At 38.2% G+C, this 25,718-nt stretch overlaps 2 protein-coding genes across 2 annotated transcripts in view; both read right to left on the reverse strand.

Moving 5' to 3' along the window:
* The window catches only part of LOC134528076 (ionotropic receptor 25a-like), a 90,712-nt gene extending 88,612 nt beyond the window's left edge, over nucleotides 1-2,100 (reverse strand). The window contains exon 1 of the mRNA XM_063361316.1: nucleotides 2,038-2,100. The gene's annotated coding sequence lies outside the window, so the exon portion shown is untranslated. The remainder of the gene's footprint in view (nucleotides 1-2,037) is intronic.
* Nucleotides 2,101-13,370: 11,270 nt separating this feature from the next.
* The window catches only part of LOC134528034 (cation channel sperm-associated protein 1-like), a 106,234-nt gene continuing 93,886 nt past the window's right edge, over nucleotides 13,371-25,718 (reverse strand). Inside the window, exons 4-5 of the mRNA XM_063361221.1 lie at nucleotides 19,531-19,683; nucleotides 13,371-15,362 (exon numbers count right to left, since the gene is read on the reverse strand). Of these exons, the coding sequence (XP_063217291.1) occupies nucleotides 15,171-15,362; nucleotides 19,531-19,683 (345 nt within the window). The 3' untranslated portion in view covers nucleotides 13,371-15,170. The remainder of the gene's footprint in view (nucleotides 15,363-19,530; nucleotides 19,684-25,718) is intronic.

The raw sequence follows: 25,718 nt of genomic DNA on the forward strand, positions 1-25,718 counted from the left end.
TCAATGCGACATTTGAGTCTCGCTAGGGATTGTAACGAAATCAATGATGGTTCTAACCGGGGGGGGGGGGGGGGGGATGACATAAATCAACATGTCGTATGAGGGAGAGTGTTGAGCCTATGTGCGACGTAAATCTCTAACAATATTAATCAAATAAAATATTATTTCTGCACTGTTTTTCGTCATTTCAGAGAGCTTAATATTTGTAGCAACTAAGCTCGATTCCAAATTTCGATTTATGTATTTTGTTGTAAACAAGGTAAGGATACACGTGGAAGAAAAAAAGTTTTTTTTTTCTGGAAACTCGACAAGATTTTTAATGCTATGTTCATATAATAATAAGATTATTCCGTTGGGTTCAATTTTTTAAGTAGATGAAAGTACGCTTGAATTTACGAAGAAAAATGTAAGTCTACGAAGATTTCTGGGATAGTTTATAATCTTGTTCGTCGAAAATTTAACGTGAAAATTTAAGTTGCGCTATTATTTGAAGAGAAACTTGACCGCGTATTACTGTGCACTTGAAATGCGTTCTCGTTTGGCCACAGTATTATTGGCATGCCCCCAAAGGACAATAAACCAAAGACAATATTGAAAAATTAAGAAAACCCAGTCACATGGAATACGGCTGGTAGGTGAAATGAGGCAGCAGTCAATGGACAATGGACATAGACTTATTTGTATACATACCAGAGAATGAACACAAATTTCGCAGGTGTTTACAAGACTTTTAGCGCTAATTTTATTCCTTCATAACTGATTAATTAGGGGCAGGCATTTTCCGCGAAAATATCTGTACGCCCAATAGACTGCAAAAAGGTATGTTCGCGCCAATCGTTGCTTCCTTGCAGTTGGTGATAGTCTGCAAGATAAGTCATTGCTAGAGACATGTAAAATTCGCGGATTCATTTCGCGATAGGATAGAGTTCAAATACTTTTGACATTATTTTGCTTCAGTGATTGAGCCACAGTTTATCTGAAGGACTCTGGGCCAATGAAAAATCTTTAACAGAAGAATTAGCGAATCACGATCATTCCAGTCAACAGGTGTTACGAGTCGGTAACCAATCAGCAGATGTAATTTGCACGAGTGCATAAAGGATCATGGAGTCTATCCTTTAGGGATTTGAAATCGCGAATTTTACAGGTCTCTAGTCACTGCCTTATACGACCGGGCCATTCAGGATGTGTTTGCTTCCACGCTGAATTATCATGATTGGTGCGTTTATAGTAGAGTGTAAAGAAACTCGACCAATCACGAAACACAACCGATGCCACAGTGTTTTGACCCTCGAGTACTCTAGAAATCGTTTCGCGAAAAATACATGCCATTAAAAACCGACATCGACTAATATGCATACAACTGTGTGAAGTTCATCCTGTAACCAGAAAATAACGCAAATTTGGCAGGTTTTAAAAAATATTCCTTTGGAAACCAGTTGCCAAGAAATAAGTAGTTTATAATACTACGAGAAATATAATGTAACTTTGTACAATACATGGATGTGGTTATTTTTGCATATATGAAATACGTTTTTCGAGATAGTACCGAGTATTTCTTACGAAAATAGGCACATAATATTATATTTTAATTTATGTTTCATTCAGGCACACGGATAAGATCATAGAATTTTCAACAATTTGACTTTCTTTTGTTTCATCGTGCTTATTATGTGTGCAGTTAATACTGGGTACGGTTTACAAATATCTTTAAACATTGGATGTAGGTACTGGGACAGTAAAAAAAAAAACATGAATGACCGGGTAAGAATTATATCCCAGTATTACTGCGAACATTTTTTTTTTTAGTGATAACAGTTGTTTTCATGTAAATGTACAAATTCACAAATACCTGCAATTTTACGTGAATTTTTCTGTTCCATTTCCAAAAATAAAAAATAAAATAAAAAAATTAACAGTAACTGTGTGCGAGACGTTTAGCAATGATTATTATTCGTTTGGTGGCTTGATAAGGTGAGGTGCAGGAAGTGCTGGGGTAACTCGTGCGAGAGATTGTCCTGCGATCGTCTCATTTACCTCCGGGGCAACAGGCCGGGCGTCCGCTGCGGCTTCTGTCTTCGACGTGTTGCCTCGCTCGGCCGCGCGACGCGTCTCGACTTGGCGCGCGAGCCCTCGCGCATGCGCGGCGCGCCGCCGGCTGCCCATTGGCCGGCGCGCGATCACGCCACCGCCCGCCGGACCAACCCGGGGCGAAAAGGGCGCAGCGCACCGCTTACCCGTCAGCATTTCGTTGGATGGTAGGTGGGGGGGGGGGGGGGGGAGGGGGGGGGGGGGTCAGGTAGGCAATTTTTCGCGCGGAAGAAAAGAAGAAGAATAAAAAGATGTGACAACTCTCATTAGGACTGAGATGAGGTATGCCCGCGCGTTGTAACTCCATGGTTGTAACTGGCGGCCGTCTGCAAGAGAAGACATTGCCTTGCTTGGCCGTGCCACCCTGGATGCGTTTGCTTCCGCACTGAATCACTGTTATTGGTGTTCCGACAGTAGAACATGCACCTGAAAGAAACCCACCTAATCACGAAAAACAGACGATGCTACGATGTTTGAACTCTCAGCTGGTCTCAAAAAATACATGGAAAAATAAATACATTCCCCTAAATATACCAGTAGCGCGGGAATTTTTTTTGACGTGACGTCTAATAAATCAATGAACGCCGGCTGCACGCACGAAAAAGTGTCTCGTAACGCACATTGTCCCACTACGATGTGTCCCGTTACGCTCATTGTACGCTTGCGCCGCATCTCTCTTCCACTCGATTGAAACAACCATTGATTTGACTTTTCAATCATGTTTTCGTCGTTTGAATTATTAATATTATGTAATTTAACGATCGTCCACCGATTTTCATCACAATCGGTACGGTTATTTAAAAGTAATGTTGAATTTTCAAATACGTTTTTGTACGAACAATGGTGTTTTACAGTTACCCATAATAATTCAAATTACACCCGGGATCTTTTGCACAATGTTTTAAAAAATATTTTAGTTTATTTACGAATCTTATCTAAGATTTCTAAAAAAAAGTTTGTCTGTTAACAGTATATACCTATAGTTATTTTTATAAATTTAAAAAAACTTAATTTGTAATAGGGGAATAGATCACTGTGCATAGGAGCTGTCCTGAATATGGGCATAGGAAATTTCCTGACTGTAGCATAGGGGCTTGTCTAAATTTGACATAGGGGCTTGCCTGACAGTAGCATAGTGACTTTCCTGAATGTGGCATAGATTCGTATATGAATATGGCATAGAAGCTTTCCTGAGTGTGGCATAATGGGCCTTGACTAACTGTGAAATATTGACTTGCCTGACTGGCATAGGGGTTTGCGTTACCGAGGCATAGGGGCATGCCTGTGGCTTAGGGGCTGGCCTGACTTTAGCATATTGGCTTACCTGACTAGTATAAGGGCTTGCCTGACTGTGATATAGTGACTGACTGTGTCATATCAGCTTGCCTGACCGTGTCATAGGATCTTGCCTGACCGTGGGATAGGATCTTGCCTGACTGTGGCATAGAATAATTACTGACTGTGGCAAAAGGCACATGCTTCACCGTGGGATAGGGGCTTGCCTGACTGTGGCAAAGGAACTTGACTGTATGTTAAATTGGGACTTGTCTGTCTGTGACATAGGGGGTTTGTCTGATTTTGGAATAAATGCTTGCTTCGCCGTAGCATAGGGGTTTGCCTCACTGTGACATAGGGGCATGTCTGGCTGTGGTTAGACGTTTGCCGAACTGTGGCATAGGGTCTGCCTGACAGAGGCTTAGGGGCTTGTCTAACTGTAGCATAGGTGCTTGCCTGGCCGTGTCCTAGGGATTTTCTTGACTGTGGCATATGGGCTTCTCCGACTGTGACAGAGGGGTTTGCCTGACTGCAGCATAGGTGCTTGTCTGACAGTGGTTAAGCGCTTGCTTGACGTGGATTAGGGGCTGCCTGACAGTGGCATTTGGACTAGTCTAACTGTGACATAGTGGTTTCTTTGACTGTGGCATAGGGAATTGCCTGACTGTGATATATGGTCTTGCCTGACTGTGGCATGTGGGCTTGACTGAACATGGCATAGGGGCTTGACTAGACGTTACATAGGGGCTTGTCTGTCAGTGTAAATGGGCTTGTCTAACTGTGGCATAGGGTCTTGCCTAACTATGGTTAGGGATTTGCCTGACCGTCTTATACAATCTAAGGGTTGAAAATGAAACGGACTTATATATTTATGTGCTTTAGAATGTTAGTAGATCAATCACATTCCTTTCGTAGATTTAACTAATTCAACAAACTGTAATAAGTAGAACGTCTGTTATCAAAATGAATTTTTGGAATGTTGCAATTATAAGGATAAAATAAAGTGTCTTTAAATGAGTTATTTCCCATAATACATTTTAACATACCACTTAAACATTTAGATGAATTTGTACATAGTTTATTTTCAGTTATTTTGAAAAACGTTTCTTTTTTCTCTCTAAGGTAGATAACTACATCTTACCCACTCTTTCTCGAGAAAGAGATAAGCAAATTGAAAGCAAATGAGGGTAAAATGCTAAAATTTTCTCGCCACGCCAAATGCATCCGTATTTTTGATTGTCTAGTAAAAAAAGAATGATAAGAGCGGCAAGATATTTGATGAATTCCGGGGGTCCGGAAAGATAGAAGTTAAGTGCGGTGGGTCGAAAGTAGGTTAGCCCTCGCTCATTACTGATGCATTAGTGCTGTCGACAGCGCGCGCCGATTTCAAGGCAGCGATCGATGTGCGGGCCGAGACTTAGAATGAACGAGGAATCGATCTTCGGCGCGTGTGTAAACACATGCCGCGAGAGAAAGAAGTCGCCAGCGCAAGAAAGGTTCACGTACTGTTGCGAATCTCTGCGCTTTCGCTACTCAGTAAAATATTATTTTTATGTTTCCGGAGAAAATAAATATAATCGATTCCCCATCCCCACCCAAACAAAAGAAAAAATAACTACCATTATATCGAGTTTTCTTTGCTTGTGGTTTTTAGCAGCGTCAAAAGTAAAGAGTTCGCCCATGTTTCCTTTTAAATGTAAAAGAAGACACCCTGATGATGGTGACTGCAACGTCAACAGAATCGTCGGCAAGGTCTTATCTTTTGGCGTGGCTACAATCAGTAAGCTAAGAAACCTCGGTCGAGAGAGCCTTCAATCCTCAAAAGTAAACATTTTGAATTTACAAACAATCCTCAAAGGTGTTGTGGTGTGTTAAATACACTTTGTTTTTATGTCAAGCAAGGCTGATAAATAAAATATGCAAAAATCAGCCTTGCATTTACAAAAATCCCTGTAAATCAAAAAGGACATACATTTGAAGCTACGCCAGTGCGAAATATTTCTCCTCGTAAAGAAAAATATCTGCCATATAACTACAATGGTCAATATGATTTACTGACCCGCTGTAGGTGTATAATTTACCTGAAATTCTAAGCTTATATATAGTTGAAAGATTTCCAGTATTGCTGCGTTTTTTCTTCCTTTGATCAGTTGTTCGATAAAGAGAAAAAATCTTTTCAAAGCTTGATAAATCTTTTTCCCGGTGATACAACAATGCTGTTTGTCTAACGGACCAATCTCAACATATTTTTACAACAAAATAAATTATTATTTTTCAAATATACCTGTAGCATATCCTAGTGATAACACATCAATCCAGTCAAACAATTTTTTGTTGACATCTAACGACAGAATAGGCAGCATGTCCACATATTCCTGGCAATTGGGGAGGGGGGGGGGGGGGTCCTTTTTTAATCTGACAAATTTAAGGAAACGCAAACAAAGGAAAGAATCAATACATGTTTGTCTTATTTTAAAAGATAATGGTTTTTCGAAATGTTATGTGCTTGGATCGTTTGCAGAACATTGTAGGCTTAATTCTTCTCTGCCCTATTAGAAGAAGAGAAAAATTTAACATGCTAAACTGAAAAATTAGGTTTATTTTTTGGATAGAGTTTGGGGTGCACACCATTATGAACTTGAATTACATTCGCATTGTAGATAGTTTGGACACACTCTCGAAAGACAATAAACCAGTAAAAAGTTACAATTTTAAAATTACCCAATTCAACCGGAAGGTAAAATGTGCGGCATTAGACATCGAATTATTTGTGTACAAGTGTGTCAATTTCATTCTGCAAAATGTACTTTTTTTATTTTTTGTCTCAAATAATACCTATTCATTCGCATTAACCAATCACTGAATTACTTTCCTGAATAGAATTTACTTCGTTAAATTTTTGGGAAAAAAAATTAAGGTTATATGGTAATTAACAGTGTTAATTAAGAAGAAATACGTGCTGTAGATTCTAAAATATTAATTAGCAGAGATTATTGATGTGCAACATCTTAGATGTCGGTATACGGCATTTGGTAGGTGTAATTTCGTAAATGGAACGGAAGACGATTGAAATGAAAATGAGTAAAAACGGTGCTGCTATATATGTAAATTTCAGAAATCTTATAAATCCTTAAATATTGCTTTCGTGAACACCGCAGAATTTAAACCATCCACGGATATTAAAAAATTAAACTTCATAATGTAACCAGTACAGCTGTTTACAGTTTATATTATTATTTTTATTATTATTATTGTAACATTAATTGTATATTCCATGAACGAATATTATGTATTTAATTGTTTTATTGTAAAGAAGACAACCAAGGTATAACAGATATGACACATCATATTGCCATAGACAACACACTTTCAACTTCAGGGTCTTCTAAGAATTATTCTTTGGAAACTTTATTCATTTGGTCTTAGTTCGATTCTCTTACACCCCAACATCCAAGTTTTTATTTCACTATGCAGCTTATTCTGTTTGCTGATAGCTATAGCTCCTTGGTTGCTAGGGACTGAAAAGTAAATAGTCATAAGGAGGAAGAAGGGAGACGTCATCGCCATATTGCAGCGGGAAGACGTTTCTCGGGCTGGGGCAAACCAAAGCCTTGGTTGCCGCCCGAGAAATAGAAGATTCGCGTCATCCGCGATCGTGTCCTACTTAGAATTCTCCGCTCTACGAGTTGAGAGAATTGTATCTGGACTAAAGAAGTCCTAGATAGGGAGTATCGGCGACATCGAGTGCCAACTTCCGCGTCGGTCCCGTTTTCGTCCCGTAGTGGTTCCAGACACCTGAGGGCAGCGCCAGCTGCGATCGGCCACGACGATTGGTGAGACCGATCCAGATTAAACCAGACTTTCTAGGACGAGAGGGAAGTCGAGTCTTCAGCCAGATACCCGGCTACCTCAGAGCTTCTGTAGTTCGCCAATTACAGCTTACAGCATCCAGTGTTCCAGTGTAGCAGCAGACCACCTGGAGGTCCTGTGAAGAGAGCCTCAAGCCTCCGACAACGTATAGCTATAGACCCGGCATGATATTCAATGTGTTCCAGTGACGTCATTTGCATCTAATTACCGACACCTAGGTTTGACACCTTGGTTGTTCTCGCTTAATCACATGTTAAACGTAACTTCACACCCATATTCAAGAACCCAGTAAAATCATATGTTTTTCAGTTATTATTATTTCATTTATATGCAAATGTCCACTATTCACACCACACTACTAAATTTCCTTTTTATAATTAATTACTACTCTCTGGACAGTAACACAGGGCAGTGACGTGCTAGTTGGACTATCAGTCTGGGCAGACCATCCAGTAGCAGCGTTCCTGGTATTTACTGCGACGAGGGTAGGCGCCAAGAACCCCATGAGAGCACATACCAATAATTAGAGAGTGGCCAACGTATAATACAATAGCATAAAGTTATTACAGTGGCTACCACAACTAGGAGCGTAGCACACCGTTTAACCACAATAATTTTACAACTATCCTTTATAACTTTATGTTATAATTTATAGTCAAAAAAGTATTATTTAATAACACATTTAAAAATACGTTAGAATTCTGGCATTACAATTTTTACTACACTTTTTTAACAATGAAATATAGATATAGCACAGAGTTCACAATACTGTAGAGGCACAACAATATATGTCATCGAAAATAAAATAAAATATTTACGTGATGAAATTTTTAATATTTTAATGTTAGATGTTGAATCATATCAATAAGAAATTTAAAAAAAAAATACGAAGTATTTACAGACTGATTTCAGTCGTTTAAGCAAAACCAAATATTCAAACATACACTTAGTGTTCTAACATGTGTTTTAAAATGTTTCAGGTTAATGTTAGTAATGCCATAGAAGTGTAACTTATATCGTGCCCTCCTAAGTACACACTTATTTTTTATATAGGTAGATTTCGAAGAAATGCTACTTATTATTGTAGCCGTCACCATGGTGCGACTTTCGGAAAATTTTGATATATAGTTTTTCGTTTAATGCTCCATAGACCCAATAACCATCGATAACTCAAAAGTTAATAAATATATATAGATCACATTTTATGGACACTATAACTGCCATAATTTTTCACAATTCACTTCCAAACTGATACATACATAAAATATAATCATGGAAAATTTCGATCGAGGTCGTTAATGGGCAATATCCGACCAGAAGGGTAAAAATGGGGAAGGTTTTTTTGAAGAAAAAAAAAAACAGAAACATCTCTTTCACTCCCAAATATAATGAATATCACTTCCGTTTGAACGTAGTGATTTGTAACATCTTAGCTCTTGGTATACCGCATTTGGCGGGTCAAGGAACAGAAATGTTTAATAACCACATTGCTGCCATCTGTGGCGGATGGCGCGAACCAAAGCTCATAAAGCCAAAGGGAAACTTATTAGTATTAAGGATTTTATGAATTTTAACAAGATGGGCAGCATTTTAATGAAATTCCTTGTCGAAAATTATATCCAAAGCCGGAGTTTAGTATTTTTTTCAAGCTTTTTTCGCTTTTATAGGAGCAGTTCCATTATATAGTTTAAAATTTCGCTCTGAATCAATAGTCGACGTAGCTGCTCCGGCAGCGAATTCTAGCAGCGGATGCGGAAATTATGTGAAGTTCGTGTTCAGAAATGTAATTGAAACACAACTGGCGTATATTTATCACACTCAGGATTATTTTAAAGAAGTATACGTTAAAATCGTGTTAGAGACCTTAGTTTTGTATTAGTATAAGTTTCTTGGCAACATGAGAACACATGAATTTGCTCGTTACCAAGGTGAGATATAACACATCACTGGCGAGTACTGAAAACTCGTTCACAATTTTTTTAATGCTATTTTGTTTCTTTTTTTAAAATACTTGGTTTTGTACAAGTACAAATCTTTAATGGTGATGGCGCAATCAAAAATTAATTTTTCAAACTCTTTTCTTTTTACAAAAAATAATTTGATTGAACATATATTCTATTTATCATGAATTAAAACAGTTGGACGCAATTGTCTTAAAATACACAAAAACTAGTACTTTTAAGCAATAAAGAGACGGAAAGCACTAAACATAAAGAGTATGTAGGCTATACCATTCAATTTTTATGATTGTGAATGGTGTAGAGGTGAAATAGCGAAAGATTTCACAGAAGTGGTCACTGTTTCATTCATTTCGTTGATGAACACATTGTACTTTTCGAGGTTCATCAAAGTATTTTGTACAGTTGAATTTTTTAAATTTATAATCGAGGCACTAGTTATTGAATGTGATTCCGTTCTAAAGTTGAGGCCACTCTGGTTAGCAGTAGGTTAGAAAAATAAACCGTAGCGTTATAAAGCTAATGATATAATTCTGTTTAATATCTTGAAAGGAACTGCTAGAAAGAATGATAATAGTGCCATCATGAAGTGGATATTTTTAGGGGGCACACCTAGTCAGATGTGTATCCGTGTTAGTGAGGCGAGATGGTAAATGCGAAATTCGCTTGTGATTCTAACGTGGTACTTACCGCCTCTAAGCGCAAGGATCTCAACTGGCGCGCCGTCTTCTCACCGTGTATAGGACAACTATGAGATTTGAACGTTAACCGAAACATTAAATAGCGGAGAAATGAAGATAAAGGTGTAATACAAGACCTTCAGTGTTTTCAATAATCTGTACCAAAAACATTGTTTCCTATTCAGATGGGAAATTGTGGTGAGGTGTCGTACTCATATTGACTTCAATTATAAACATGGTAAATATTTACCTTACATCCACTCCCTAATGTCTTACCTCCATGAAATTTTTACTCATTGAATAAAATAGCCCAATGTCTATTTATTAATTTGTTTGGTTTCAGTTGGCGTGAAATCAAGTTTGACGTGCAGCACAATGCAAGCTTTGGTCAGTGGTCTTTTTTTAGTTTTCTAGTTTGAAGCCGCATAATGGTGTTGCATACTACGATGAGGTTCACTTGTGCTGAAATGCCAGGATGAATGCGCTGGAACTCTGCTGTGCTGTAATAAATGGGATATGGTAAGTGACATTCCAACACAAAGGCCATGTATTCCGTTGAAACTCAACGCCCAAAAGTATTACTGTTGTAAAAGAGACTTTATCATCTCATCTGGCACTCAAAAGTTAAGTTATAGCGATTATTATTTCAAGCGTGATGATTAATATGAAAGGCGTGTTGTAGGTTCTAAACAATTAATTAGGTCAGAGATAATTTTTTTTTTAACACGTCGAAATATTTGACTTCGTACATCAGCACGTTTCTCTGATTCTCATAACGACGTGTCGTGCAACAGGACTGGTATGGAAAATCTGTAACTAGTTTTTGTAAGTGAAGACGCGTGTCGTTAACTCAACACACGTACTGACGAGGTAGACTGATGCTTTGACACATCTGCACTCGGCGCGAAGTGAAACCACGATACCAACCTGATGAAAAGAAACATTGATCGTCACATCCCAGTCTTCAGAATGCGCTGATACATGCGGTGTGGCTATCTCATGCAGAAACAAGTGCAGGTGACAAATTTTCACCCGACGAAGCTAGGTCTCACGTGCCAACAGGCTATCACTGTCGTCGTAAACATAATTTAGTTCAACAAATTTCGTTTCCTATAAGCAGTTTTTTTTTATCACTGTCGACCAAGGAAGAGCGCTCACAGGAAATGCTGCAAACCCATAATTTGTGGAAGGGGATGTGGCCGAAAGGAGATATAACAAAATATTTTGGATATGATCTTGAAATTTAATATTTCAACTACATTTTTTAACATGCTTTGGCTCTATCTGTGTGACATAGCTGATTTAGGTTTGTTCTGTGTGGGCATGTTTTAATTTTTATTTCTTAATTTGCGTTCTTGAATTTTATCCACGACAAACAGTGCAAAACTGAAATGGCGTAATTTCAAGAAATTGTATTAAATACATTTTCACCAACGTATAAAAGGTAGGTGCTTACGAAACCACTGTTTATGGTTATGTCCTAATAGTGTTTAAAGAGAAGGCTAGTCTATATTTTGTGTAGTCAGTGGTCTTAAATTAGCCATTCTTAGTCATTTTAAGTTGAATAGTGAGGTAAGTAATTATAATCATTGACGTTTAGTATTTATTCATTTTTGTAAATGGTTATATAACTTATGTAAAACTCTCAATAGGCTCTACGGCATAGAATGTGAAAATCTCTTAAGGTGTGATATCTGCCGTAACAAAGGCAAATATTCAACATAAAAATATAATGCAATTTTATGGCATGAAAATGATTGAAACCAATATGACGTCTTCTCCTTAACCGGAATCTTTTACGCGGTACCGTTGGATACAAATCAAGCACCATTTACAAAATGTTTAGAACTTGATAATATGCCTTGGCTAGGTAAAATAAAATGACTTTAACTATGTCACAGCATGTCTCCTGACAGTTCCTAACTCCATGTAATGTAGTATAAAAAGCACAAAAACGTTAATGTAAGGTTCTAAGGTTCAAGTCACTCTGGTTGGAAATCGGTTGACAAAACAAACCGTATTTGTACACTGAAATTTTTTTATACTCTTTCAAGGATAGTCCTAGAAGACTCAGTTGCCAACTATATCACTTTCGAAATTGCAAGGCAGAACTTTGTACCATTTCCTGCATTGTAGTTTTACAAGTGATATCGATGGTAACAGAGTTTGAAGGATTTTCCTTGTAAAAAGTAAATTTTTTTTTACACTTAACAAATGCTAATGCTAGAATTATGATTAACAGCTTTAAAATATCTCGCTAGGAAGAATCGCAAAATTTCCATGATATAGTGAGTAATGTTAAACAGAATCGTTATCAACACATCAGCAAGGAATAAGCTTTAAACTTCATTGTAACAAAAGAAAATGCCTTGCTATTTAGTTGGAAAAGAGAGTAAGGGGGGTTCTTTTTCATTTTGACTTCATAATTTTTAACATGGCAAAGATTTTACACACCAACGCCCTAAATTTTTACTTCCATGGTTTTAATAAATTTAAATGTTTTAAACATAGAACCCAAAACCGACGATAACTTTTTTCGCACATTTACACTTGTTAAAATATTTTTCTCCATGCAATAAAAAAATATTGCTAAAATTTGACTAAAGCACTTCTAGTTATATTTAACATATAAACCCCTAAAAGCAGAATAAAGGGTTTCGCGGTCACTGTGTTATAATTAAAATTTCTTGGATTTCAAGGTTGAGCTGCATCGAAGCGGTAGTGTGAACTGATGTATCGCTCAGCAACTCAGTAAGCATATTCCTGGTTGAGAAACCGGATTGCTTTTCAGCAGGTGTATCTAGGATTGAGAAATCGGATTTTTTTAACTTTGAAGATGCCTGCTGCAATACAGGCGAAACGCCGGTTCAGTCTCACTTCGATGCGGCTCAGCCTCGCAGGCGAAGACTGTTTAAGTAAAGCCCTAACCCAACGCACGGCTAGACATAACCTTAACCACCAACAAATACATAGTATTTCGTTACAACATAGCACCAATTAAATTATTCAGCTCGAATCAATGGAAAAAAAAAGTTTTAATACAGAAATTTATTTTTAATTACGTAATGAAGAAAATAAAATTAGGTGGATAAAGTAATATGTAGACATTATCATAGGGTATTTTTATTCCGTTTAAAACACAGATACTAAGGAAATAAATATTAAATTTCACACACATAGCCTACACAACGTGTTACTCGGCGTAAACTAGCAGAAAGCAGATAATGTGGTCGTTTTCCTCTGGTTATAGTTACAAATACAGCTAAATCGTACGGAATTTTTATTTATAAGAAACAAAATGTAACATACCATATGTCAATCTGGAATAATGGAGCTTACTAAGAGCATAAAAGAAATTTTAAAATCGATTCAGTAGTTTTTGAGTTTCCTTCTAACAATGAACAAACAAACCCGTACTATCTCTTTATAATATTTAAATAGATAAATATCATCTTCTCATCTTGTATTAAGTATTAAAGGTTTTATACACAGTGAATAGGTTATATAACACATTTATTTTATTAAAATTTGCTACAATTTTATTTACAATTACAAAAATTGTTATTATGTTAATTACAAAATACATTATGCTAAATAACATTAACAAATTGTCCCATGCGACATAGGTTTCATGTATAAGTATTTGCACGTGTTCATAAAGTAAGCTTTATACTATTTTATAAAGATATAGTAAAAAAAACACCAATACTTACTAATGTATTCTAAATAGATTCTAAAGCTTATTCAAACATTAATATAGTGTCTTTAGATAAATACAAAATAACATTTAACTCTAAGCTATGGGGAAAATTACACCTATGACAAAATATACCTACACAAACACAACAATACTAAAAAACCATGCTATGAATTTTTTTAAAGAAATAATGCATGTATTAAATATTGTTTAAATTACATTGGGCGTTTGAAAATTAAATCATATATTCAATCCTGCTGGTTTAGCCAAATTTTGAACAAACGCGATATGCAGGTAATATCTATGTATTTGAGGATACCAGACGTAGCGACTTAACTAATTTGGATCAATTTTAGAGCTGCAAAAATTATATCACTTTGTAAGTAACGTTTAAGGTAGCTGTAACGACAATAACAGTATTTTCATTGGTAGAGCCACGCTTATTTCACAGATTCATTGGTAGTAAATTAGACTTGAACCACATGTACATCTTCTTCATGTTGATGATTGGACGACAGTTTTCTTGACACGCCCTTGACCCTTAGGCAGCTATAGACAAGGAGAACTGTGAACATTTACCGAGACCGTAACTGAAAAAGTGATCTTTGAATATACCATTAATTTTGTTGACAACGTACTTACTTGTGAATTTCGTCCTATTAGCAGAGACCCGGAAATTTCGCGAAATCTTTTCGTGTGAGGCTGATTTTTTATTTTATTTTAAGCCGGCACTACCTGATTCGTCTACTTCTCTCCTAGCTGGAGATCGTTGGTTCACGGTCGCTGAGAGGCGTGTCAAAAGTAACTGCGGTCCAATCACTAACACAGTGCAAGAATAAGAAGGTTTGCGTTCTGGCTTGCAATCAAGTGAATCTACGAAATTTCAGTACTTCTACCTATCAGGGACGGATCTAGATAGGGTAGGGGTGAAGTGGGGGTAAAGGAGAGGGGATAAAAAGGGGGACGGTCAGCCTGCTTCAGGTGCGGGGTTAAATGGAGCGCAGAATGGGCTGAAAATTTTTTTAAAGGATTTAGATAATGAAACAGTAAAAGTAAGTTTACTTTCTGTACTTTAACAATATATATATATATATATATTTTTTTTTTAAATTTATTAACTTTAAAACTGTAACACAATTAAAACTATGTGGCTTTTTATTTTCGACATATGGATTTTCCATTGATCGTATAAAAATGTCAGTTATATGTGAAATAAAATTTACACATTAAAACTGGAAAGTACACAGGGGTTTAATTAAAAAAATCGCTTAAAAATTTACAAGAATTTTGCACGGTAGCAAAAAATAAAGAAGTTAATGCATTTTACGTTTTTTCTGCTGTTGGACGATGGGTGAAAGAAGCAGGGGGAGGGGTTAATCACAATTTCTGCCCCGATGTGCCATCCCTTCTCCTTCACTCTGCGTGAGGAAGTGTCATCACTGGCAGAATAAGAAGTTCGCGAAGAAAGAGGGCGCGTGGTCAGAAACTATTTCCTCCTGAGGGTGGAGGGACATCCCTAGATCCGTCCCCGCCGGCTGCCAGGGTGATGGTGTGTAAGCTCGGCGGCCCCGTGGCGAACGCCCCCTGTCGGCGTGTGCTCTACGCCTTGACGCCGCCGTGCTGGAAGTCGTGGGCGCTACCCACCGCGCGGCCGGCCTTCTTGGAGTAGTCTTCGTGGTGGCCGCGCTGCGACTCGTGGCCGCCGTGCGCCCTGTGGCCCTTGGAGGCGCCCTCCGAGTGGCCCTTGCCGGACTGGCCCTTCTTGGCGTAGCCGTCGCTCTTCTTGCCCTCCTGCAACCCACGCGCGCGCGGGACACAGACGTGAACATTTGCATACGTGGCGGAGTTGCTTGGCTTCACGGCTTGCAGCCGCGTCGAAAGGCGAAGATGTCACCGACGTTTCGGTCGACGTCGCAGTCGCCGTCGTCAGGGTTCAGTTACCTACTCGGTGCGCCCTGATGATAACAACTTCAACGTCAAACGAAACGTCGGTGATGTATCCTCGCCTTTCGACGCGGCTACAACCCAGAAGCCAAGTTACTCCGGAAAATGGCAGCGAAAAGCCTGCGATCTTTACTATTCATGTGGTATTACAGATGCTTGTAAATTTAGATTTCGCATGGGGCAACTATAAGATAGGAGATTTAACCATAGCAATGCATGGCGTAAAAAATGGAGATGAAGATGAAGTGCAAGTCCCTTGAGTGCTTTCAATAATCTGTTACCGGGAGTTTCATGCCTAGGCATTACTCTGAAAACAAGCATTTTTAGTAACTTTCACTCTTTTAAAAATACGGTCTTAAAAACGAAATACGTAAACAGAACTATTCATCCACCTTCAGTGAATTTTTAAACAGACTCCACTCGGATAACTTGAGCAGTATTCAAATCGCGTTGTTTTGTTTTCTGAAGCTCTGCACACAGTGTGCTCCCAGGCAGTGGGGGATCCAGGATTTTGGTTTGGGAGGGGCTTGACCCAGCTGAGGCTAGGCTTTATCAAGGCAAACACTAAAACAATAGTGGACCCAGATGCTTTTGGGGGGGGCTTGAGCCCCTTAGCCCCCCCTCTGGATCCGCTACTGCTCCCAGGTAGGGGGGGTATCAAAAGCTGGAAGACAGAAAGAAACCTCTTAAGATTATCTCCCACCCGAAGAAAGCCCCGGGCTACTAAAATAACCAACACGGTCCAAGAAACACAAGGCTCACAAGAGCCGTTGGAACGCGGAATGGAGATTTTTTTGTACACGAACAGAGGCAAGATGACGGCAAAGGCGAGAAACAGGTATTCAAACGACGCCAGGGTATATCTCACACGGGACCTTGGGCGAGAATCAATAAACTCACGTAGGCACGAAGCAAAAGTCCACTCCCGTAAAGAGGCTGCGTCATGGCAGGCCACTGACTCACCGTTTCGGCTCGCTGCCAACATTGACGGATCGGGAGAAAAAAAAAAGTTCCGCTTCGTCGCCGTAGCTCTCTTACCACACTAAGGGCGGTATTCCAACACATTCGGGTGAGGTAGCGAATAAGCATCTTGTTGGGATACAACTGTAACCTAACTCCCAGACAGTATTCCAGAACGTGTCCGAACCCAATCCCTGTTAGGTAACGAAAAAGCAACCGTTTTAATAAACTGTGTCCGACACGAGGCTAAAAACTGATTTCAATGCATTCTAGCGGACGTTTGGCAACCATCGATACATTTGCTACGCAAAAATAATACAGATAGCGCAAATTAAATGGTGTAATCTTAATTTTTCTCAAGTACTTTTAAAGTTGCGATTATTTGTTTTTATAACTACTAAAATGTATTTCAGGATAGTCCCGCTATAAGTTTCATTTGGAACCAACACGCTTAGTTCGTCCTCCGATGATCACCAAAATGAGTTACTGGCGCCAGATGCGGTGCAGCCATCTGGACGAAATCAACGAAAAAAGTGAGCTCTGCGTATGCGCGGATTTTGGACAAAAGAACGGCAACGGATAAGACACCAAAATCAGTGCCCTAAAAAGAAGGGACTGGCCGTGTCCTATCGTGCACGAGGAATATGGTTAGGGTACAGGTGTAGCATATTCAACACCTAAACCCTTATTTTTGCCTTGGAATACCGGCCTCAGAAAAATATACAGCGTTGTAGGAACCGAAATTGTGTAAGCACGACCTTCTGCCGATTGTTAAGAGGACCACCCGGTCAGGGCTGCGTCTGTGTCGGTGAGGCGGGTTGATAAGTGCGACGCTCGCTGGTGCTTCTAGCGCGGTGTTTGGTTCCAAACTGGCGCGCAGTCTTCTCGTCGTGCATACAACTATGATATGTTAGCGGTTACCATAGCGTTAGATGGCGTAGAAATGAAGATAAAGGTGTAATACAAGTCCCTCTAGTGTTTTAAAGAATCTCTACCGAATGTATGAAGCCTGAAAATGATTCTAAAAACGCGTGTTATCAGTTTTCACTCTTTTAAAAATAAAGTTCAAAAAGGAAACAAGGAAACAGAACCGCTCCAAAGCGCTCGGCGTATTCTTAAATTTTGGTCGTAAAGAGACACTGTGGGACTTAAAACGTTGACCTGTCATTTCAAGCTTGAATATTAAAAATAGAGGTTCCATGCGCTTCCCTATACCACTTACAATACTGTTTTCACAGTTTTTCATACCTATAAACGTCCTTTAAAAACCCTATATAGCCTATTTCACTGTCAAAAGTACAATTTGAGACAAACAAATAAAACGGAACATGTATAGGCAAGTATGATGGCTCATAAATGCGACTCATAACCAGGCACAAACAGAACTTGTATAGAGAAGTGCAATGGTTTTTAAATACTATTAACAGAACTTTTATGGATAATTGTAATGGGTGTTAAATGCTATTCATAACTAGGCACAAAAGGAAATTTTATAGGCAAGAGCAATGGCTCTTAAATGCTACTAATAACCAGGCACAAACAGAACTTGTATAGAAAAGTGCAATGGCTCTTGACGCTATTTATAACCAGGTACAAACGGAACGTGTATAGAGAAGTTCAATACAAGGCACAAACGGAACTTGTACAGGCAAGTGTAATGGTTCATAAATGATATTCATAACTAGGCACAAACTGAACTTGTATAGGCAAGAGCAATAGCTCTTAACTGCTATTCATAATCCGGCACAAAACATCCACATACCCTTATTCCATTATATCCTTAATTTTATTTACCATTAAAAACTGTCTGAAATCGTGTACAGAATGGAACTTAACATATTTTTTTTGCTTCCAACATATATAGTGTCAAAGATGCTTGATATTAAAGTGGTGTTGCTCAGGAGATGCAAAGGCCAAAATTATAGATATATTAAATTTTGCCTTGATTTAACATAATATCATGGACAAACTCCAACCTGGTTTACGCTGGTTGTCATAGAAAAACTCTCAGAAATGGCCAACGAAAATAGTGTGCAACGTGCACAAGGCCTAAATTCGGGAGCAGATGCCAGTTCCCCACCTGTCCCCAACTGTCCCCAACTGTCCCCAACTGTCGCTTCTGTTTCGTCACACAAAGTCCACAGTGTTCGTCCGTGCTGTCGTCGTGTCGTAAAATTCAGCTCGTTGTTTTCATCACTGGGTTCAGTTTGTATTATTTATGAATCAATTTCTTCCACAGAATTCAAATTCTTCCACAGAATTCGCTGTGTTGTCTAAGTATGTAACATATAACATCAGGTGATATTGGCTTGTTACCCGTGTGTGTGTGTACTCTATCATTTTCATTCAATGAATATGTACATTAGAAATATGTGCACTGTTATGTTTTTTTTTAATTGGAACAGAAATATTCATGTAAAATTACATATATTTGTACATTCACATGAAAACAACAAACTGTATCACTATAAAATAATCGCAGTAATAATCGGATTCGTACCTGTGTATAGTTGCTTTGTGTGTCCCAGTACCTTCAATAGTTAAAGTTATTTTAACCGTTCCCTGAATAGCTTTACAGTATTAACTGCATAAATTAATAAGCATAAAAAATCAAATAGAGTACAGTTACAGAATATTCCTTTAACTTTTCCATGATTTAGAAACATGGATAAAATATAAAATTAGGCGACAATTTTCTTAGGAATAACTCAGCATTTGTTGTACTAAGTTACAATATCTATCTTGTAGTATTACAAACTATTTCTTGGCAACTGGTTTCTAAAGGATTCTTTTGTTAAAATACATATAATTTTTTCTGTGTTCATATATGTATTAAGTTTTTTTTATCCAATAAACGGACATCTAAAGCCATAAAACTTGGTAGAGACATTGGCGTATCCAACTTCCGTAAGCTGCCCCTTGATCATTGGATCTTAAAGAATGTCCAAAGATAATTTGACAACCGGTGTAAACCAGCAAAGGCGCACGTACAAAAGATATCATGTTAAATATATCTTCCCCACTTTCAAGAATCGTCCGAAGAACGCATAGTTACCTTGTGTTGGGATTTCTTTGCCTTATCTCTGTCGCTGTTCAGGTAGTGCGAGTTGTGGAGTCCGAACTTCTCGAACGCGCCTTTCTCGTGCCCGTTGCTCCAGTACTTGTTCAACTTGTGGGACTCGTCCTTGTGGTACTTGTCCCTGAAACCCTGAAACCAACAAAACATTAAAAAAACTTAGGGTAGGGGTATCAGATACTCCACCGCAGTAATTTCCGTGAAACATCTTACGCGCGGCGGTAGAGGTAAGAAGTGAAATGAATATAACCAAATGACGTGCAGGAGGCGCCATAGCTGAAGTCTGAAGTAATCTGAAATTTTCATTAGAATTAAAGTTAAATCCACTATAACTATTGATGGGCACTTATTATTAATTATATTTATTTTTGACGTACTTAGAGGGCAGCGAATCCAAACTAACGCGACCACTTTCGTCTTAATCTGTACACGTGCTGACGAGTTATAAGCAAACGAAAGTCTTTTAAGAGTCAATTTTTAGCCCAAACTGCGACGTGTGTCACTGGCGCCATATAGCTGCATGAGTCAAAGGCTGAGAATAATGGCTACTTTTCTCTACTCAACGATATATAAACGAATAGCGCTTGGCACGTAGTCACGGGGTTACAGTCATCACCGAGGCGACATGTTTTTGTTGCATGCGGTTTTAGCAAGTGACTCCCTAATTACAAAAACTGGAAGACGTTTCACGTCAAAATGATAACGAACAACATTGCCAGCAGTAGCCTCTCTTAATCTTCAACACACACTTTTCCACGAATTCATTGAGTTGCAAAGTCTGCTCTTCACGTTGATGATTATACTACAGTGCTCTTATCACGCCCTTGACGACATTGAGACGGTTAGAGAAGAAGGAGAATAAAAGAGATTTATCGACCAATGAGCACTCTTAAAAAGCTTGATTTTCACAAAGGCAAGTCGAGTCTAGCCTGGAGTGAAATTAATTCACGAAAATAATCGTGACTTTATTATAAAGGTTATGCGCAGGGGCATGTGTTATTTGCGTGAAAAAAAAATATATTTCGAAACTAGGATGCGAGTTAAAATACTGTAGCAGGAATTTTGCCGAGTTTCTTTCAAGGACATGTCTACTGTTGCACACGAGCCACAGCACAGAAGCAAGCGCGTCCTGTCTTGCGGGCGGCCACCAGCGACAAGGAAGATGCCACGCCACATTGCAGTCTAACGAAACTCTCAGAAATTACAGTAAATTTACGGCCTTTTTAAAGCGAAGAATCCACCTCAAATAAACGAAGAGTTTTCGTAATTCCATGTAACCGAATCTTCGTAGAAACTGTCGTATTTCGACTACCGAAATCTCTTTTTTGGGGCAAACACACTCGTAGAAGAAACAAGACTGTGTTTGCAGGAGTCTTAACAGGTTTATGAACTTTTTGCTAGCATACCAAGATTATTTTCGTGGCTTCGTGTTATAAGCCAAAAAAAAAAAAAAAAAACCTCATACCCGTAAATTTACGAAGATCCCTGCGTAATTTGTAACCAGCGTTCTTCGCAGATTTAAGGTGGAAATTTGTGACAGTGGAGCGTTCAGGCATCTCTAACAAAAAATACCTTCCCCAATTGACGCACCTTGGTGATACTGTACGTCCGAAAACTTCTTGAATTTCAATTAAAATGTACGACGTTTTGTGCTGCGAATAATAAGCGACTTCATTGGCAGTCATGCATTCCGCATCCGTTATCGACCCGCAGTATACACGGCGGATCCTAACGGTTGCAAAAAAGTGCCACCGCCATCCGTTCCGAACTGTGCCGACTTGCTTCCTTGCTGACGCGACAGCCGCGGGAACGCAGTTCTGCAATGTGACGAGGAATGTGTGAAACTGTTGCCTGGCCGTTTGCCGCCTAGTCATGGGTGTATTTTTTTTTTAATGAGGTTGGGACGATAAGTGCGAAGCTCACCGGTGCTTCTAGCGCGGGGTCCCTCTAAACTGGCGCGCTGTCTTACATAGAGCAACTATGAGATATGAATGGTAACCATAACATAATATAGCCGAGAAATGAAGATAAAGGTTTTATGCAAGGGTGGTTTATGACTATGAATTATTCTGAAAAGCCGTCTCCACTCTTAAAATATAAGTAGTTTTAAAAAGAAATACGGAATAAGGACTACTCATCCGCCGTCAGCGTTATTTTTTTTTTTCAATTATTTTGTAAACAGACTGCTGCAGTGGTTGGACCAAGTGCTGGACACCTTAAGGGGCCTGCCTCGTCAGGGGTGTATGTGTGTTAGTGAGGCGGAAGGATAAGCGCGACGCTCGCTGGTATTTCCAGCGCGGTATAGCCTCTAAGCGCAAGTCTCTGAACTGGCGCGCATTCGTTCGTCGTCACAGGATAACTGTGAAATTTGAGCGATGACCGTAACATTATATGGCGGAGAAAAGAAGATAAAGGTGTTATGAAAGTCCCTTAAGTGCTTTCAAGAATCTGTACTGATTGTTTTATGCCTAAAAATCACTCTGAAAACATGCGTTTTAGCCATTTTAACGTTTCTAAAAATACAGTTTAAAAACTTAATCCGAAATTAAAAGTACCTACTTTTCGGCCCTCAGCGAACTCTTAAATGCTATTCGTAAATAGGCGCCACTCGGATATCTTGAGAAGTTTTGAAATCGCGTTGTTTTTCCTGAAGCTCTGCACACCGTGTGTGTGTCCGGGCAGGCGGAGCCCTTAAGGCGATTGGTGCATGGTAAAAAAAACGGTCACACGCCCAAAAACAATGAATTTTGTATCATATGACCACTAAACAGTTTAGATGCCTATGTGGGTGACCGTTACTATGTAGGGAGGTCAGGAGTTTAGTTCCAGCTCGTCAGTGGCGAGATGGCCTTCATACGGGAAGGGTGTTGCTGGTGGTCGCTCTGCGGCCTGCCATCTAGCGGTAACTAACAGAACCTCGAAATTGTATCTCGCTCTCCCTCTAACACACAGCCGATACGGTTCTATCGTTCCCGGAGGAGGGGAAGGTTTAGCAGGTTTCTCTTTCACTCATCCTTCGCCATGGGGAGGCGGAATGGATTATTTTTTTGTCCGTAACTGCGCACATGTGGCTGAGAGCTAACCTCTGCCACTCCCGCACATCTTCTCACTCAACTCGCTCGTTCTCTCTCAATATTTCAATAAATCTTTTCAAATCTTCAACATCAATACTTTAAACCATTGCGCTTCCTACGGATTAATTATATTTCATGCACGTGCCCGAATTCAGCTGCAAAAAAATAAAATGGGTAGTCAATTTTTTTCTTCAAAAACCTTCCGAAACACTGTGTGTTAAAAAACATTCTGAAAGCACATTTTTCTAGATAAATGGAAATTCTAAATCACCTACACCACAAGGAAACATTGTGATTTAATATTATGTAAAGAAAACACCTCTTAGTTTAATAGTTATGTAAAGGTGGTGTGATATGTTTTAGATGTCGCACCATCTTATCATCCATGTAGAAGAGTTACCCGAAAAGCTAACAAAACTATTGCCATGGAAATGGAAATATGGTTAAGGAAATATTTTTCAAATGTTTGTAAACAGTAAACAGCATATAAAAAATCTTATAACTGTATAATTAAAATACAAACAACCCTATAGCAAATTTAATTTCAATATGAAAAAGTCTAAAATAATGTTTACAAGAAACATAATTGCAATAGAAATACAAAAATATCGCAATTTTGTTACATTGTTAACATATATATTATTTTTAATGAAGGCAATAAAAATGACATACTCAATATTTGGAATACAATAAATACCTTAAGCCCTACATAATTTCTGCGATATTCACAATAAATGCTTTTCTTAAATATAGTAATTAAAAAACATCGTAAATAAATTATGAACATACATATTATGGTGAAGGAAAGTGGACACTATCACACTGAAAAATCTTAGAGGATAGTTTTCCTCATCTTATTTCTTTCTTTGCGTTTTTGGTCTTGTTCGTTAAAATATTTCATGTTCAAATACTTGATACCCACATACGTTCTTGTCCTGACAAAGCAGTATATAACTTCTTCTGGATATTTATTTTCAGTAGTTCCGCAAATAATTTTAGTCAGTGATTCAAAAATCCGCTCTTTTTTGCACAAATTGTTTCCATGAACATTATCAAAACACATTTCAGCGATCTTTATTAATTCAAAAAATTCATTAGTGGGACATTTTAAGTTACCCTTTGATTGTACATGTATCCAGCTATCGTCCTCCGAATTGAAATCCGTAGTGCCAAGGTCAGGATATTTATTTCTGAAACGGTGAGCTATATAGCCAGAAACATATTTCAGCCCTTCAAGAGAAATTTCGTCACTTGAAAGGGGCCTGGCCTCTAAATCTAAGTCTATTTCTTCCATGTCAGCAAGATCTATTTCATTTAAAGGTGATTTCTCTTGAAATGTCTTTGTAAAATACATTTCCTTGCACAAAAGTAGTTCTGTAATTTCATTCTGATAAGCACTGTCCTGTTCCATTTCATTTGACGAAAAATCACTTACCAAACACATTTCGTCTGTCTTCTCATCCGTGTTTTTCCGTTCAGCAAAAACTGCTGCAGAATGTTTTCACAATATGTAGTTTATAATTCTGTATTTAAAGTAAATGGGCGACAGATGCGTATTTTGATGTCCCATACCTCTAATATACGGAGAGAGAAAAAACCACTCTAACACATCTTAGTTCAGTTTAACTGTTAACAAATATTTAGGTTAACAGGTCCTATTCATATTTCCGAATGTTTTACTGACTGAGTTATACTGGACCTTAATTAAATTGATCGCTGATATTTATACTTTTAAACGAAATTTTGGATTTATCATTTTATGTGAACTCTAATGCGTTAAAAAGTGTAACGCAACACTACACACAGGTAGTGATGTCTAGTGCACTGCCCTATGCACATTAGTTAACAAAAAATAAAATGAAATATTAATTACTGATAAATAATACCTTGATGTCGTGATACAAGTAACACATGCTTATCTGATATTTATCTCAATTAGAATACGAAATAGGAAGACAAAATAATTAACTGATTTTAAGACTGATTTATTACTTACACACGAATAAACAAATACCACGTATCCCTCAATACAGTAATTCCATTTGACCAAAATATCACTCCGATTTTTTTTAACTATCGTTGCCAGGTACATGGGCACGACTTCGCAAATGTCAATGTTTCACATAGAGTTAAAAAATGGATTTACGGTTCGAAAAATTCACTAACTCATAAATTAAATCAATTGTCCGATAAAACATAAGACCTATAGACTCAAGACCACTAAGATAGTTGAGCATTGTATGTTCATATTATCGTGCCATTAATAATACTGAGAGGCTAATTAATTTAGTAAATATAATATTTAATAGCGCCTGGTTTTAGTTTATCCCAGCAACATCAACAAAGTCATAATATCAATCGGCAATGTTAAAAAGTTGCAGGGCGTCAGTACAGTGTTAGTGATAGAGTAATAACAAAATGGCCATACCTGGACTAATGATATCTTCTGACGTTAATAACTTTAAAATCGCGTATTCCCGTTCGCAACTTAACATACAATCAGCAGTCTGATGATAACCTTTTTATACATACTATTATTACCGCACACGTAACATAACTTATGGTAGGCCCGCGTCAGGAACGTCCTGACGCGGAGCTGCACGCACCAAAACGGCCAAAACCAAGCTTCTCTTTAGTAGCGTAACTTTTACAACAATAGGCTCGAGGCACTTTTTGAAAGTTCCGCCGAAACCTCGGGCAATTTCTGGCCGTGAAAAAGGTAATTCCAAAAGCCGCAATTACTTAATAATTACATAGAGAAAAGCCCAAACGTCTGTAACAATGTCAGAAATATAGTTCAAAACACAAAATAAATTAAACATATAAATTTAAATAACGTAGCACAGAATAATAAAACTGTAAACAAACACTTGAAGTATTAGGGTTTCAGTGTTCTGTGCAATGTAATATTACAAAAAGACATTTGTAATTTGTGTGCCCGACATTCTGGCATCGCTAGCTAACATTTCCAATTTTTTTTTTAAATTTCATATAACTGGAATAGCCTAGTGTTGATTTGATGTTCTAAATAAATTATAATAAATATAAAATCTATTTTTTTTTTGGTTAAATTTAGATCTGTCATTCTAGTGT

The sequence above is a fragment of the Bacillus rossius genome, chromosome 1 (genome assembly GCF_032445375.1).
Source record: "Bacillus rossius redtenbacheri isolate Brsri chromosome 1, Brsri_v3, whole genome shotgun sequence".
Taxonomy (NCBI): Eukaryota; Metazoa; Arthropoda; class Insecta; order Phasmatodea; family Bacillidae; genus Bacillus; species Bacillus rossius.